The sequence below is a fragment of the Triturus cristatus genome, chromosome 9 (assembly GCF_964204655.1).
Source record: "Triturus cristatus chromosome 9, aTriCri1.1, whole genome shotgun sequence".
Classification (NCBI taxonomy): domain Eukaryota; kingdom Metazoa; phylum Chordata; class Amphibia; order Caudata; family Salamandridae; genus Triturus; species Triturus cristatus.
In genome coordinates, this window is record NC_140592.1 from 739,051,382 (window position 1) to 739,066,416 (window position 15,035).

The following is a 15,035-nucleotide window of genomic DNA, read 5'->3' on the forward strand; positions in this document are numbered from 1 at the left end:
TATCAGACAAATACGGTGTCCTAAATATAGTTCATAAAATAATGTCATCCCATCGTGCGTAGATTTTCTATTATTAACTCAAATGAAGCGATAATGCCCGAATCTTAGTCCTATCCCTTCTCAAAATTCGAAATCACACTTTTGACCCAGCACTGACTCTTACGCTGCCACTGCAAATCTAACCCTTTCTATATCCGTAACCCTATTGTTAGCACTGCTCCACACTCACGCTTAATCAATGTAATCCTAACATGATGTACCATATTAACGCTGAACAAAATACTAAGTATAACCTTAATGTTAACCCTAACTCTAAGGTTTAGGGTTAAAGAAAGAGATAGCCTTTGGGACAGAGTTAGTCTCAATAATCCAATACATTGTTTCCAACTCTATTACTCCAGTCAATCCACATTAAAACACTTTCAATAATATTTGCCAAAATGGAAAGTACCCACTTTAGTGCAAGAGTTTTGTCTAACCAGGTTTCCCCCCTAAGAAAATTACATCACTTGGTTAACAGAATTTGGCAGCTAGTTCAAACTAGGCTTCGTTCCTTTTGCCAGAAAGAAAGTTGTAGGCTCTCTTGATAAACCAAGTACCTTGACTTATACTCAGCCTGGCAAAAGGATGGCTTTGCTCATTATCGCTTTCCCATTCTGGCTGGTTACAGACCTTGATTAATGTTCGATTTCTAGGGGTTGCATGTAAATGAACAATAATTAATTTTCCCTTGGAAAGAGAAGCCAGATGCAAGAGACTATTGAACACAAGGACACAAACAATGAAACTGTTATTTGTAGTCCTGGTTCTGCATTTTAAGCATCTTCAGTAAAGCTATAAATGTTAGAATAATTTCCCGCTGTATTCAGGGACCTTGGACGACTTATATCCAATATATAAGGTAGCAAGAGACTGAAGAGTTCGGCATGACCACCAAAAAGACCATCCAGGCAAACTTTTACAAATATTCAGTTCTTTCTGAAGAACACATGGAGAGTTGGTGCAGCCTTTGGCCACAATCAGATTTGCTGAGCTGGCAGGTACAAGGGGCTTGATGTCATTCCTCTTGGTTTGTTTAAATAATGCACCTCTTTGTGTTGTTGGTCTGAATGAGAATGCTATTTGTCATCAGAGATGGGAGGAAAGCTTTGAAATCTGGTTGGACTGCCCTTTGGGCCAAATATATACGAGACAATGATACTCTCTTCCTGACCATAGATCTTGTACAGATAGGTCACCTGGGTTCTGTTGAAAAGGCACATCTTGTAGGAGCTTATTCTTTTTACAACACCAGGAAGCTCTGCTGGTAGCAAGAGCTGAAGTCTGTCATCCAATTTGTCTCTTCACAGAGACTACTGATCCTATAAGCATTGCTTAAGTGGCTAACTAGGTGTTCACACATTCAGGAAAATGGAGATACCGGAAGCCATGGAACCCATACGGAGAAAACTTGATGAATTATTGAATTGAGAGTTCTGAAGAGGAGATTCTACTTCCCCCAGATTGCTAATATTCTTTCCTTTGAATAATTGCTACATGAAACATAATTTGCCCAGGGATGTCACTAACTTTTGAGGGTTTACCTCTAAACTCAAGTAGTGCAACAGCAAGATTATGGTCTGCAACTCCAGTTCTACTTTCAATGTAATGTGAGCCTTTATCAGCCAAAAGACCAGATGAACCGGGTGAAGGGGGGTGGGTCCGACAGATGACGAGGAAAAACTAACTAAATAATGAATTTTCCCTTGTCATCATCTGTCAAAATCCACCCCCCTACCGCTTTTACCTGCACGGGCCACGGCTGTGGACTACCACTACTGCCATGCACTTGGAGAATGTCTGACACGCAGACTGCAGACCAAAGGGTAGAACAGCATTTTCGAGAAGTAGGAAGAACTTACTACAAATCACAGAAAATGTCTGTGTCTTATCGCAACAGGAATGATAAAGAAGTCATCCTGTAGTTCTACAGTGCACATCCAATCTATCGGTTTGAGATGTGGAATAATATGATGTAGTGCTAGTACACAGATTTTCTCTTTTGAGGCACTCGTTTGTAAGATGCAGATCCCGGATTATTCCGAACTAGGAAATATGTAACTTGAATAAATGTTATTTCCCTTCATGGGGAAGAAGGACTGGTTCTATTAATTTTCTGTCATTTATATTGATGTAGTCTCTTTGTGCAGTTCGGCTAGATGGATTTTTGAAGCAGGCTTTGGTGGTGTTCCCAGTGGAGGTGCCTTGAAAAGGCAGTGAGAAACCATGTCTTACAATAGTTAGTACCCATCTGTCATCTGTGATTTCTGCCACTCTTTTAGATGCTGTGTAATGGTGCACCCCACTTGAGCAGATGGGGGGAGTGCAGGGGGCAAGGATATCATAGGGAAGCAAGGAAGAGTCCTTGCTTGCTGTTCTGGGGTTGTTACCATGATGATACAGCGGGTTGATTCTAGGAGTATTTATTTCTTGAACCTCGCCTTGGATGGTACAAGTTTAATTGCTGGTAAGCTGTAACAATAGCTGGTGATAAAATCACCTTCTCCAACAGACCTGGTATGAGGGGCAACAAAGGTGTGGGAGACATTCTTGGTTGTAAAGTCTCCACAATGATAGAAACATTAGGACGAGGCATATTTAGAGGAATGTTCAGCTTCAATACTTCCCAAATAATGTCATGGAAAATGGTGAGGTCATCCACAGGTGAAATTTTCAAAATGAGATGCTGTTTAAAATGTGGGGATATAAGAAGAAGATGCGTCGGTGTCAGAACGGGAGCTCACCAATAGAGACCGAGTAGGGGACATTGTGCGTCTATGTTTAGGCTGACCAAATTCAAAACCATATTTGTTCTACTAAAGGGGAGTACCTAGGTGTCTTCCTTATAAGGGGTATAGCAGTATGACTTGGAACTTGTGCAAGCATTGGAGCTGGAGGCAAATCAAAAGGTTGCTGAACCGCTGATGGCGAGAGTCTTATAAACAGGGGAATGATTCTGTTCAGGAGTACAGAGGTTGGAATCTAATGCTAAAGTGGAAAAAATAGGATACCTCTGACACCATCGATAAAACGTACTTATAATTGCCAATTGGATTTTTTATTTATCCCTGGCCAGCACTTAAATACAAAGCAAAACTGTTTAAACTGTTTCATCAAGACTTGTTGTTCCTATGCAAGGCCTACTCAGACATTAAGTGAATGTATCAAACTGTTTGACATACATCTATAACAATAAATACAGCACGAAAACAAATAAGCAATCACTTACATCTGTACAAACTGACAACTAGACACAGTGTGAAGAAACAACTGGACAATGCTGATACACTTATACAAATAAAGCTCAGTGGGTTTATATACATGAAAAGTAAGGTCCTACGTTTTTCTTTAAGTAAAGGTACGGGGACTCTTTGTCATAGGGTCCTCACAGTACAAGAGTCTCTTTTTGGTGCCAAAAAAGGAGAGGGGAGGTCGCCTCGTAGTCTAGAAACCAGATCTAGAGCCCTATATTTAAATAGGGTTTTTTTAGGAAATCGTCAAAGGTAATTTGGCGTTAGTTCTTTCTGGGTTATTTAAGGCTCGCCTCCACCGTAAGTTTACCAACGCGATTCGACCTTCTGCGTGGCGCTTCTTAAATAGGAGGTCTTCATCAGGGTGAATAAATTTCTCTACGGAGGACTCTTGATATCATCACAGTGGTAAATAAGTGACAGAATCCGTAGCTTCTTTAGTCGGAGCTGGGTCTTTTAGGCTTTCATGAAATGAAGGGAGGAGCGCATCTTGTCGTCCTGACTGGGGCACCAACTGAATAGTGGCTGCGTGCTGGTATAACCCGGGGAAGACGCGACGCGTCTCGATATGTATACCTCCGGCTTAGATACAGGCGAGAGTCTTAACATTTTCCTCAGAGAATGGCTCGATATTGAATATCCACTGGGTTGCTTAGTGTAACGGTTACCAATTAGGATGTATTCCTATCAGCAGGATTGAATATTACCACAAACAAATAAGTTGTGATGTTTGAAATGTGTGTGGGCCAGAGTTACATTTGGGCATGAACTGAAATGTAGCTGCAGTTATAAAAGTTACTATGATTAAAACAAATGTTACTCATTCCACATTTTGATAAATCAGGGGTAGGTTGGTTTTATAGGATGGTGATTCCAGTATACCCCGCTCTGGTGGTTTAGTATAATTCTCTTGGACGGTTCCCTCCTTGTCAGTTTAACTGCAGCAATAAACGAGCAAGTGTTGTATCTCAAGAGTGTAACCTTAACGATTAGATTGCCTGCGAGTAGGAGGCCACTTGGATGTTGTGTTACTCTAGAATTGAGGTGTGAATGTTGGTTATTGTGTATATCGATACAGGTCTGTACTATATTTGTTTAATTTAAGTGCATGAAAAAAACTCCATTGTAATTTAGAAATATTGATTACATACAATTAAACATGATCACGTACACACAGCAAATTATTAATACATAGCTCGATTAACAAGTGAAGAGATGATTTTGATGATATCCACTCGACTTAGTACCAATTATATTTTCTTTTGGGAGGTGTATATGTTTTTCCAAACTTAAGGACTTGTCTTTTCTCTTTTGATGTATTGTTATTTGTAGGGATTGGATGGGTTATAATCTATGGGTGAGACCAGGTGGGGTTTGTGATTGAGTTATTATATGTTCTAGCAGCTAGGAAATTCTAGGCACAACACATGCTATTCCTGATTATCATATGAATAGCAAAGACAGGGGCCACAAACTAATATTGATTAACTTATATGTGCAGGTACAATCATGGGATGAAGTTGGAATGCTATAGACGGGAGCTCAGGCTATGTTAAATTGATCACAATCCAATATTCTGGGAAGCTCTAGAACAATTTTTCTATTTTTTTATTTTTTTACTATGGGGTCTATTTTGAATATTGATTTCTATTTTCGAAGACTATATCAGTGGCAGCTGGTGGAATTTGAAAGTGGTGAGGCTTAAGACAAATTAATGAACGTTAATTAACAAACTTTAGTACACATTATAAAACTGGTGTAAAATGGTGCATTAGCAAGCACAACATCTATAATAAATTGACCAAAATCACAGTTCTGATCGGCAAGACTCCTGCAATAACTCTCACCTTTCTCATCAGCTTAGACCCGCATGCAATGATATAAATAAAGCAAAAATCTTGCAGTGTAGAGCAAAACGGTGAAATGAACAATGGCATTAATTGCGCAGCCTCAGTGCCCTTCAGACTCCGCAAGCTCCCCCACGTTACTGGATTTATAGGGAGCAACAACAAAACATGATTAAATAAAGGATGCCCTCACTTCACAGATTGCTCTCTATATTGTCAAAAATGCACCCACAATTCTTTTGATGCTCAGATACTGCTTGCTATGGTATGCTGGTAGATCTCTCACTACTATAAAATCAAACCACTCTTTACAGGCAGGCATCTTTCGATACAGTGCACGAATATTGCAATCAGAACTGGGACTGCATGGTGAGCAATCTAGCTAGCGTTTGCAGAATGCTCTGGCTGCATCAGATGGATGCTTCATTTCCACTCCCATGATTTCATTGAAGAAATCTGTGCATTCTGAGAGTTGCACTTTACTTTCAGTTCAATTCACTACTAGTCACACCAGAAACAATGATTTGCAACAGCATAAGTCCTGGACAGAAATAGCTATGTTCTAGGGATGTGGCATGTGATTTTTTAATTTATTTTTATTATGTAGGTAAACTTAAAATATCATGTTAGGTGAAGAGAATGATGCCTTTTTGCGCATTCTGGGACTTGTACTCCAGTCTATGCTTTACATAGCACCAAAATGCAAGGAAAACACTGGACTGGGTGAATTTCACATCTTTGCAACTCACAGAGCAAAACTTTCCTTGTAGAGCATATACTAGAGAACTAGGCGCACACTGCTATGCAGAGGGGAAAAGGAACACAAGTTCACGCTCACACAGCTAAACAAGCATTTGCAATGCAATAGGTCTTGCATTTGCGAGCGTTTGAGCTATTGGCATTGTAAATGATAATGCCTTTTATTTATGGGTCTTGAAAACCTGCAAGCGGTGCGTAAACACGCACTTGGTACTTATAGTCGTTGCTTACGAGAAGCAAGGCTGGCAGTAACTGCTGCTCTTTTACTGCCAGCTTTGCTTCTCATAAGCAACGGCTAAGTACAAAGTTTGTGTTTATGCACCTCTTGCAAGGTTTTCAAAACACATATAAAAGGCAGTGTAATTTACAATACCAATAGCTCAAACTCTCGCAAATCCAAAACTTATTGCATTGCATATGCTCGTTTTCCCTTTACTGTAGAATCCCATGCTTTTGTAAGAAGCAACACAATCCATACCTGAGAGGGAAGAAAAAGGCGTATGGAATTGGACCGAATGTAGAAGGGGGAGTTCTCTATAATGAGCAGAAAAGTATAACAGAATTCCATATAAGCTTCTTTAAAAGTCAACACAAACTACGGCGGGAGGGGTGGTGTGAACAAAGACAATACAGGCAACGGGAAAGGCGTGGGAAGAAAGCCAACACAAAGTAAAACGGGGGTGGGAGCACGGAAAACAGGAGGGAGCAGGAGCAAAGTCAACATGGACGGACAGCGCTTGGAGATAGCAGCAGTGTTCGGAACTCAACAGCAAAGTTACAAAACAAGCAGAGGCAAAAGAAAAAGTAATGCGCGGACCAAAACACATGGCCCATATCGAAAGGATCCATGTAGCAGAGGCAGTCCACAGGGCGGGAACAAAACAGTCACATCCCGGGACAAATGTACTCGATTCACAAACTAAAACTATGGACTTTATAAAAGTGGACCAAGCAACCAATGAAAAGCGGTGGACATGTGGTAGGTGCATTCAAACTACAGAGAAATTACAGCATGCCTCACAGAGCAACACATGCACGCTGCCTCTAGGGTCGAAGTAAAAAGCACAGTCACACATAGGATGAGCCACTATCTTAGTCGATATCTTAGAGAGCCAGTGTTGAAACTCCCTGGGCAGTACAACAATGTAAGCATACAGTAGGTAAATCACTCAAAATATAAACAGAAACTATCCGAACATACAAATAGCCTGTTTTTTTTTTATATTCATCTTACTCATCTACACAATGTGACTGTCAGAGGCACAGGAGCGAGTGTAAATAATATCAATGTGGGAAAGCTTTTGGTGGACATACGCAGTTTATGCATGCTATTTTCAAAAATGCCCGGCTTGGTTCTAAACTTTTACTGCGCGTTTCTCTTTGACCAAAACTACTCATGCAAAAGTAGACAAAGACCGCCAGTTTACTGGACGTGAAATGGAAAACACCAGGGAGTTTGAGCGGGTATGAAGGCAGCAAGGTGAGCACCCATACTGAGTCCAGCAGGATTGCCCTGCATAATCCAAAACATCTTTGTTGTGGAGTATATTTCTATCCAACTAATCCAGTCACCATGTTCACGCGTTCCAGTCAGTGTGCGATTCCCTCAGTATTTTACACACCCCAAGAAGCCCTTTACAGCACATAAGTGAACGCCACGTTCTAGATCTGCACACAATGGCATAGAAAATATTGCAGCTCTTGATGTATACAGTGACAGCAATTCACTGCATCAATACGACATCAAGCATGGGGCGGTCTATACAACACCGTATTGTCGTTACGACAAAATGCCCTTTGAATCTCTACGGCACACAGCACAGTCAGTACTGTAGTCATACAAATAACAGCACGATAGCTGCACAACAAGCACTGTCCATAAACTACATGCAGCCGCAATGTAGTCATACTACTGTACCCCTTAAGAGCGGGTTTAGAGGCGAGTCTCCGGGAGGCAACAACGTGGGGTCAATGTATTTAAGCAGGGCTTGGGCAAAAGGGCCTGGCTTAGCAATAATGGTTGAACCAGAGCGTTCAAAATTGCAAAAAAGAGAAAAGTCACTGAGGCAAGCCTTCCCAGGCTTTGTTCCATAAATGTTCCATTTCCCAGTTGTTAGTGCAGAGAAAATCTAAGATTGTATGCAGAAGGTCCCTATACTGCTTATATGTTCATGCAGTTCCTACTCCAGCACACACCCCAGAACTTTACACTCACAGCTCACCTGAGAGCCAAATGAAACTCATCAACCCCTCTGACCTACATCCAGTCCCACTGACCTGCATGCCCCTGAATAACCGTCCCCCAATTTGATTCATTGTTCCCTCAATCCAGCACCTACTAAATGCTCTGTGTCCCCCCCTCTCCCAAGAACATAGTTCTGGACCGATACTCTTCTAGCGCAAGAACCAAGCTCCCTGGTAAGTTTGTTAATTTGTGCTTTCTGACCCAACGCTCTATGCAGATGTCTCCATTGCTTCTCCAAGGTATGCCTGCATTGTATAAAGACTGCAAATACTGTTTTCTACATTGAAGGAATACAAACGACAATGAAGCTATGTGATACACTTGGGCACCTATCTGAAAGCGGACCTCTGTCCTGCTCATCACTTTCCGAGAGTCATCTCAGCCAGGTATACATCTTGAAATAGCCCCTGCACTGCACCACCAACAATCCATGCCGCACAGACTGCCGACTCCAATCTTAACGTTTGCTAGTGCATTTGCAGCCCCTACCACCTGAACTCGCTTTGCACGTACCTCGCGATCATGCTCTGCCGGATTTAGCAGGTACTCACCCTTCCATAGAGCACGTCATTCTCAGACTCCCTGGTGCAGCTTTCATACTGGGAAGCACGGTTACTATCAGAGTGGATCACACATGCCTATTCTCAACTGAAATTATTTACAGGTGTTTGGATCATGGTTTTACAGCTACGATGGGCATAATTCGGAAAGCCAACACAGGAAGTAGTGCAATGGACCTCTTTAAATCAGGTATTAACAGACATTGGCAGGAGAGGAGTGACTGAAGTATATCAACAGCAAAACCAAAAGGAAAATGCACTCATTAGTTTTACCAAGTAAATCATGAAAAAGTCATAGCAATAATAAAAGTATTGAAACTATAAGAAAATAAACGTCACATAATAGTGCCTGGGGTTCATTCTTGCATTTGCAAACTAAGTGATCGATGGGCAGAAAACCATTCACATACTGATTTATAAAGTAACTCTCCATACAGGATGAAGTCGGATGTCTTAATCAGTGCAAAAAACCCAGTAACACTCATGGTCATCCGGTACGTCAAAGAGAACACTCTTGACCAGGCGTGCATAGGAGTTCACCAGCTGGGCCCTCCAATCCCACCTACATGACTCCTGAGCCAATACAGACACTGCTCCCTTGCTGTAAACAGGATGAGAGCAGCGAAAGGATTGGCTCGGTCAGGGGCTGCCAGCACTCCTTTCGAGTTTTGGGGGCTCTGAATGTAATCCCCCGGGCTGCTAGCATTTCATGTAGGTGAAGGTTCAAGTGCGCATGTCATGCTGGTCAGATCAAGGCACCCTTCGAATTCGACATGCACACTTCACCCCAAGGAGGCCCAGCTGTGTCACACTCAACCATTCAAGCAACACCCCCCCACCCACGTCAGACTCCGCCCACCCTCACCTGACTACTCATTCAAAACGGCAAACTTTGCCCAGGCCATGCCACACACTGCTGCGCCTAATAAACAATGCAATTATTCAAATAATAATTTAATCTGGCTTCCGAGGCAGGCGGGCAACACTCCAGTAAAGAAACCGCCACTGGAATATATGTATATATATTTTTTTTTAATTGTGCGTTTAATTTATTTCTGCATATAGTATGAACGGTAGAACATCGATGGGCTGTTTTACTTGTATACAGATTTGCACTCTAGGATTTGATGTGTGTACATTTATTCATATCTAACACATTTTCCTGTAGTTTTTGTTTAACTTCAAAATTATGTTCAACGGCCATTGCTATCACCTACTTATGGTACAACAGAATGTTTGTACACTGGGATATGAATTAATGTCAGACTATATCAATAATGATTGGATAAAGTATGACTATGTGCTGGCTCTTTCAAAATTTAGCAGCAGATAATGTTAAATTCTATTCCACTACCTCTGCTTTTGTCATTTTCTTTTCTTAGCTTGCTAATGACCTTGATCAAAGAGTTTATGAATATGAACCATTAATTGGTGTATTTGGTTCTGAAGATTGGAATTGCATCTTTATTTTATGTTTTTTTCAGTATCTTAATTCTTGTCTAATTGTATTTTGTGAGTGTGCCTTTCAAAGCCCTGAAGAAGTTTCAGGAAGAAACAAAATACGCTCAGTGGGCTGATCCCCATTTTTTACTATATAGAATTTGTAAACTAAAGTTGTCAACTACTGGATTAAGAATGGCTTTGGGGTGAATATTGTGAACTCAATGAAGATAGAAATTGACTGTTTATATTTTTTTCCTAATACTGAATAAAATATTGATGTTCTTGGAGTTAGGAGTGCTTCACCTTACTAGACTTCCATCTTTGAGACTTCAAATGGTGTTTTGATGTTGAATAGGATGTTGTCGACAATTGTGGCAACATCAAGAGGAAATTCTGTAAATCACACCTCAACAATGGTTGGGAATGCTTCAGCGTCGTGAACTTGCCTGTTGGTGAATGACTGATGACATGCCTATAATCTTAAGTGATTCTATTTCAAGGACAAACTAGTCTGTGTCGTTTACCTAAGTCAATGCCTCTGATGTCGAATGAGAATGTTGATGGTGGCAATAATACTTTCTACTGTCTTTGTGTTTTTCCGCTCTCAGGATCTTCCTGTGGGAGAGTCCTTAATGGTAGAAGGCACACTAACGTTAGAAGCTGCAGCTTCCTTGGAGGCCCTTCCTCTTGTCTTTTTCTCTTTGGCACTGCGGTCTTCTGTCTTCCCTAGCAGTCTGATGCCTTTTAAAGTTCATTTTTGGGCGAAATTCACAGTCCTTGACCAAATGTGAAGCTGGGAGGCAGACAAGACCATGAGAGGATCTGTGTCTATTATTCAAACCTGTATAACTATCAATGAATATCCTACAGTGCAGAAATAAAGCTATTATCATTCTCTCACATTCCTTTGGCAGGCTCTCAGATATAGCTCACTGATGTCAATATACGACATAGCCTGTGGGCACAGCCTGATGGCAAATTGTCATGAAAACCTAAGTTGGGTTTCTCTGTTGGGTACTGTGTGACAGCAGCTATTTTACAGTTGTGCGCCTTCCTTACCTGCGTGCCTCCTCTCGGTCTGGCTCCCCTACAGGCGAAGCCATCCATGACCCCACCACATGGCCGTCCCCTGGGTGTGGGTTGTCAAAAAAGTACGATCGAGAGCCAAGACCCTGCCCATTGACAATTCCAGTGGAAGTCTGTGAGAAAGGAGGCAAGAAATTGTAAGCATGGAGACAGCATAATGGGACAGACATCTGAGCGAGACTTAAAGGAGGAAGAAGGAAAACTACAGTGAAACTACTAGGTGAAAATTAAGAAAAGAGAATATAATTCTGAGTGAGCATCTGATGGAAGAGAGAAGACTTAAGAAACAAGGAGGCTATGTTGAGAATTAGAGGTATGAAAAGAAAAGTGATTATACAAGACTTGCATAATGTAGGATAATAAAGAAGAGTAAAGATTAAGACTTATGAATGACAAGAGGGACAGAAATGTATTAATGTCAAGTTTAATTAATTCCAAATCGATCTGTACCAACTACTTCACTGTCCATTTTCTGTCTATGAAGAAAACAATATGCTGTTGACAGGTACTGTTGTCCTTTTTAAAACATGCATGTGCCAGTGAATGGCTACCTTGACCAGGTCAGAGAGAGCGAGCTAAAAGAGAGAGAGAGCGAGCGAGAGAGCGAGAGCGAGAGAGAGAGAGAGAGAGCGAGCGAGCGAGCGAGAGAGAGCTAGCTAAAAGAGAGAGAGAGAGAGAGAGAGAGAGAGAGAGAGAGAGAGAGAGAGAGAGAGAGAGAGAGAGAGAGAGAGAGAGAGAGCGAGAGAGAGAGAGCTAAAAGAGAGAGAGAGAGCTAAAAGAGAGAGAGCGAGAGAGAGCTAAAAAAGAGAGAGAGAGAGAGAGCTAAGAGAGAGAGAGAGAGAGAGAGAGAGCTAAGAGAGAGAGAGAGAGAGAGAGAGAGAGAGAGAGAGAGAGAGAGAGAGAGAGAGAGAGAGAGAGAGAGAGAGAGAGAGAGAGAGAGAGAGAGAGAGAGAGAGAGAGGCTAAAAGAGAGAGAGAGAGCTAAAAGAGAGAGAGCGAGAGAGAGCTAAAAAAGAGAGAGAGAGAGAGAGCTAAGAGAGAGAGAGAGAGAGAGAGAGCTAAGAGAGAGAGAGAGAGAGAGAGAGAGAGAGAGAGAGAGAGAGAGAGAGAGAGAGAGAGAGAGAGAGAGAGAGAGAGAGAGAGAGAGAGAGAGAGAGAGAGAGAGAGAGAGAGAGAGAGAGAGAGAGAGAGAGAGAGAGAGAGAGAGAGAGAGAGAGAGAGGCTAAAGAGGAGAGAGAGAGCTAAAGAGAAGAGAAGAAGAGAGAGAGCTAGAGAGAGGAGAGAGAGAGAGGAGAGAGGAGAGAGAGAGAGAGAGAGGAGAGAGAGAGCGGAGAGAGAGAGGGAGAGCTAAGAGAGAGAGAGAGCTAGAGGAGAGGAGGGAGAGCGCGAGCGAGAGCGCGCGCGAGCGCGCGCGCGCGCGCGCGCGCGCGCGATCTGCCTGAGGCTATCTGCTTGGCGTTCACTGCACCCAAATCAACAGCATATGCGACTCACCATTTAGAGCCACCAGCTGTCTTGTTGAGTGACAATACATAGGTAGCCCCATCCTTAGTGCAGGGGAATGGTGCCCTAGAATATGACAAGTGCCCAACCAACACTTATAGCGTCCTGTAAATGTGATAACTCAAAAATGGGTTCTTTCCACCTATGTAAGAAACAGTAGATCACCTTTCTTCCCTCCTACCATATTGGAGGTTCAGCAAGTTAGAGTTGTGATGGCATGCATTTCGCTGAAGGGATTAAGTTAGAGAATAGCTTGGAGGTACCCATTTAGGTAAAGGACCCTGCTATCTGTGAGATTTGCCCATATACATTCATCCTACATGTGAGCATGAGGCGGTTAGGGGCAATGCACATAGTGTTTATAATGTACTCCCTACATGTGTAATAGGGTTTGGTTTCTTCTTCTAGGACCAATGGTGGGATTTATCCCTCAGAAAAAGATTCCACTTTTTACACTGCGGAAAGGTTGCAATTGTGTCCAGTCAAATCAATAAGGGTCCAGGTACAAAGGAGTGCTACAAGTGTGTACAAGTTTGGTTTCATCCTTCTTTAAACAAATTGGAGACATTGTAATACATGCATTACCATTTTATATGGAAAGAGAAACTATAGCACTCAAAACCAGAAAATTAATTTTAAGGGTCTATCACCTCTTACTCCGAAATGCTTCTCCTGCTTGCACACAAAAAGCTGCGTAATCCTACATAGCTTCTATCGGGATAAGGAACAACCCTCTGGCACACATGGTCACTCAGGGACCCCTGGAATTACCACAAGAAGCACTGACTGACATGTTCAGAAATCCTCCTCTGGGCATCGCGTACACTAGGTGTTTGGTCTGAGACTGCAAGTCTGTGAATCTTATATGCCAAGGAATAAAGGCTATATTTTGAAACAAAATGGACCTATGTATATTGTGTCAGTCAGGATATTTGACACTTGCATGGATGATTGCTCAGCAGTTCAAGCTAAAGGCCACAGGTTACAATGCAAACAGGGTATACTTCTCTTTTTAACTTTCTGAAATGCGTACCCAGGAGATGGGTAACAGTAACATTCGCTACTTACAACACTGCCAAACTAATACTGTAGAAAGTGCTTTATAAAAATAAATGATGTGTAGGCCAGCATATATGTATGTGGGTAAGAAACAGTCCATGGTATATTTATCCTTCCGTTATGAAGTTTTCATGCTACCTAGCTCTTTTTGGGGGAATACAATGTCAATATTTTCATCATCCGATCTTTTATACATGCCCCAATTCCCCTCTACTTCTCATCAAGCCATTCACTACTGCCTACTATTCCACACGGACGCTTTTCGATGCTTCGTGCCCTTTCCCATTTATTACCAAGCCACTCTTTATATCAAGTTGGTCAAGATGGTCTGTTCTCCACACTCCTCTCCAAGCCAGACAATTCTTTCTGCTTTCCCCCACCTCCTCACCAGGTCTGCCCTCCCCTTCATCTTTAATATTATTAGTAGTGTTTTACTACCTTCTGCTTTTCTGTATTGCTCTCCAAACTTCCAGTGTTGTCCCATTGCCCACTCGTGACCTAGCCTGTTCGCACTAGCTGCCTTTCCCCTCTTCTCACTGAGTTAGTCAACACTTATCAACGATCTACTCTTCCCGGTGAACCCATCAGAATTAGATCCCTCTCTCCTCTTCCTACCATGCCTGTTTCCAATATCTGTCTTTGCCCACTTACCACCAAGTCAGGCAGTACTACCCAGCTTTGCCCACTTCCCACCAAGCGTCACACAAATACTTGCCTTTCCACACTTCCCTTCCTGCACAGGTCAGTAGTGACAGCTCATTTTTCCCGATAAAGTCCTAAACTGTTGGTATCTTTTGCCAATCCGGACTTCTTCAAAGCCTGTCACTACTATGTGCTCTTCCCTACTTCTCACCAAGCAAGACAGTCCTATCTCACAGTCATGGGGGCTCTCACTAATTCCTGCTAGGCCACATGACGGCTGGTGATACCACCTGAAGACAGTGGTCTGCAAGGTTAGTTGCCTTGCCGCTTTCCTGGATCTGTGCCCTTGCAGACTAGTTCCCGCAAAATCAGTATTAATGACAACTTGAAAGTAATTCCTACAGACCGCAAATAGATATCTCTTGTTGAAGCCCTGTTGTGTACAATACCAAAATCTATAGTGGAATTTGAGTATACTCATTACTTACATTGGTTGGATTTCTTCTCAGTCCCATTTGCTTGCTTCCATCCAACAGCTTTCCTTCCTCTTCTTGCGTTTGTCCCTTCCCTGGAGCCTAGCTTATTTGCTATCTTTTAGACTG

General features: G+C 42.2%; 1 protein-coding gene across 4 annotated transcripts in view; it reads right to left on the bottom strand.

Annotated features, from left to right (window-relative positions):
* LOC146798689 (integral membrane protein GPR137-like) overlaps nucleotides 1-15,035 on the bottom strand; it is a 125,204-nt gene that overhangs the window by 58,013 nt on the left and 52,156 nt on the right. For all 4 annotated transcript variants that reach the window (XM_085625986.1, XM_085625985.1, XM_085625988.1 and 1 more), the window contains exon 8: nucleotides 11,204-11,343. In XM_085625986.1, the coding sequence (XP_085482112.1) occupies nucleotides 11,204-11,343 (140 nt within the window). The remainder of the gene's footprint in view (nucleotides 1-11,203; nucleotides 11,344-15,035) is intronic.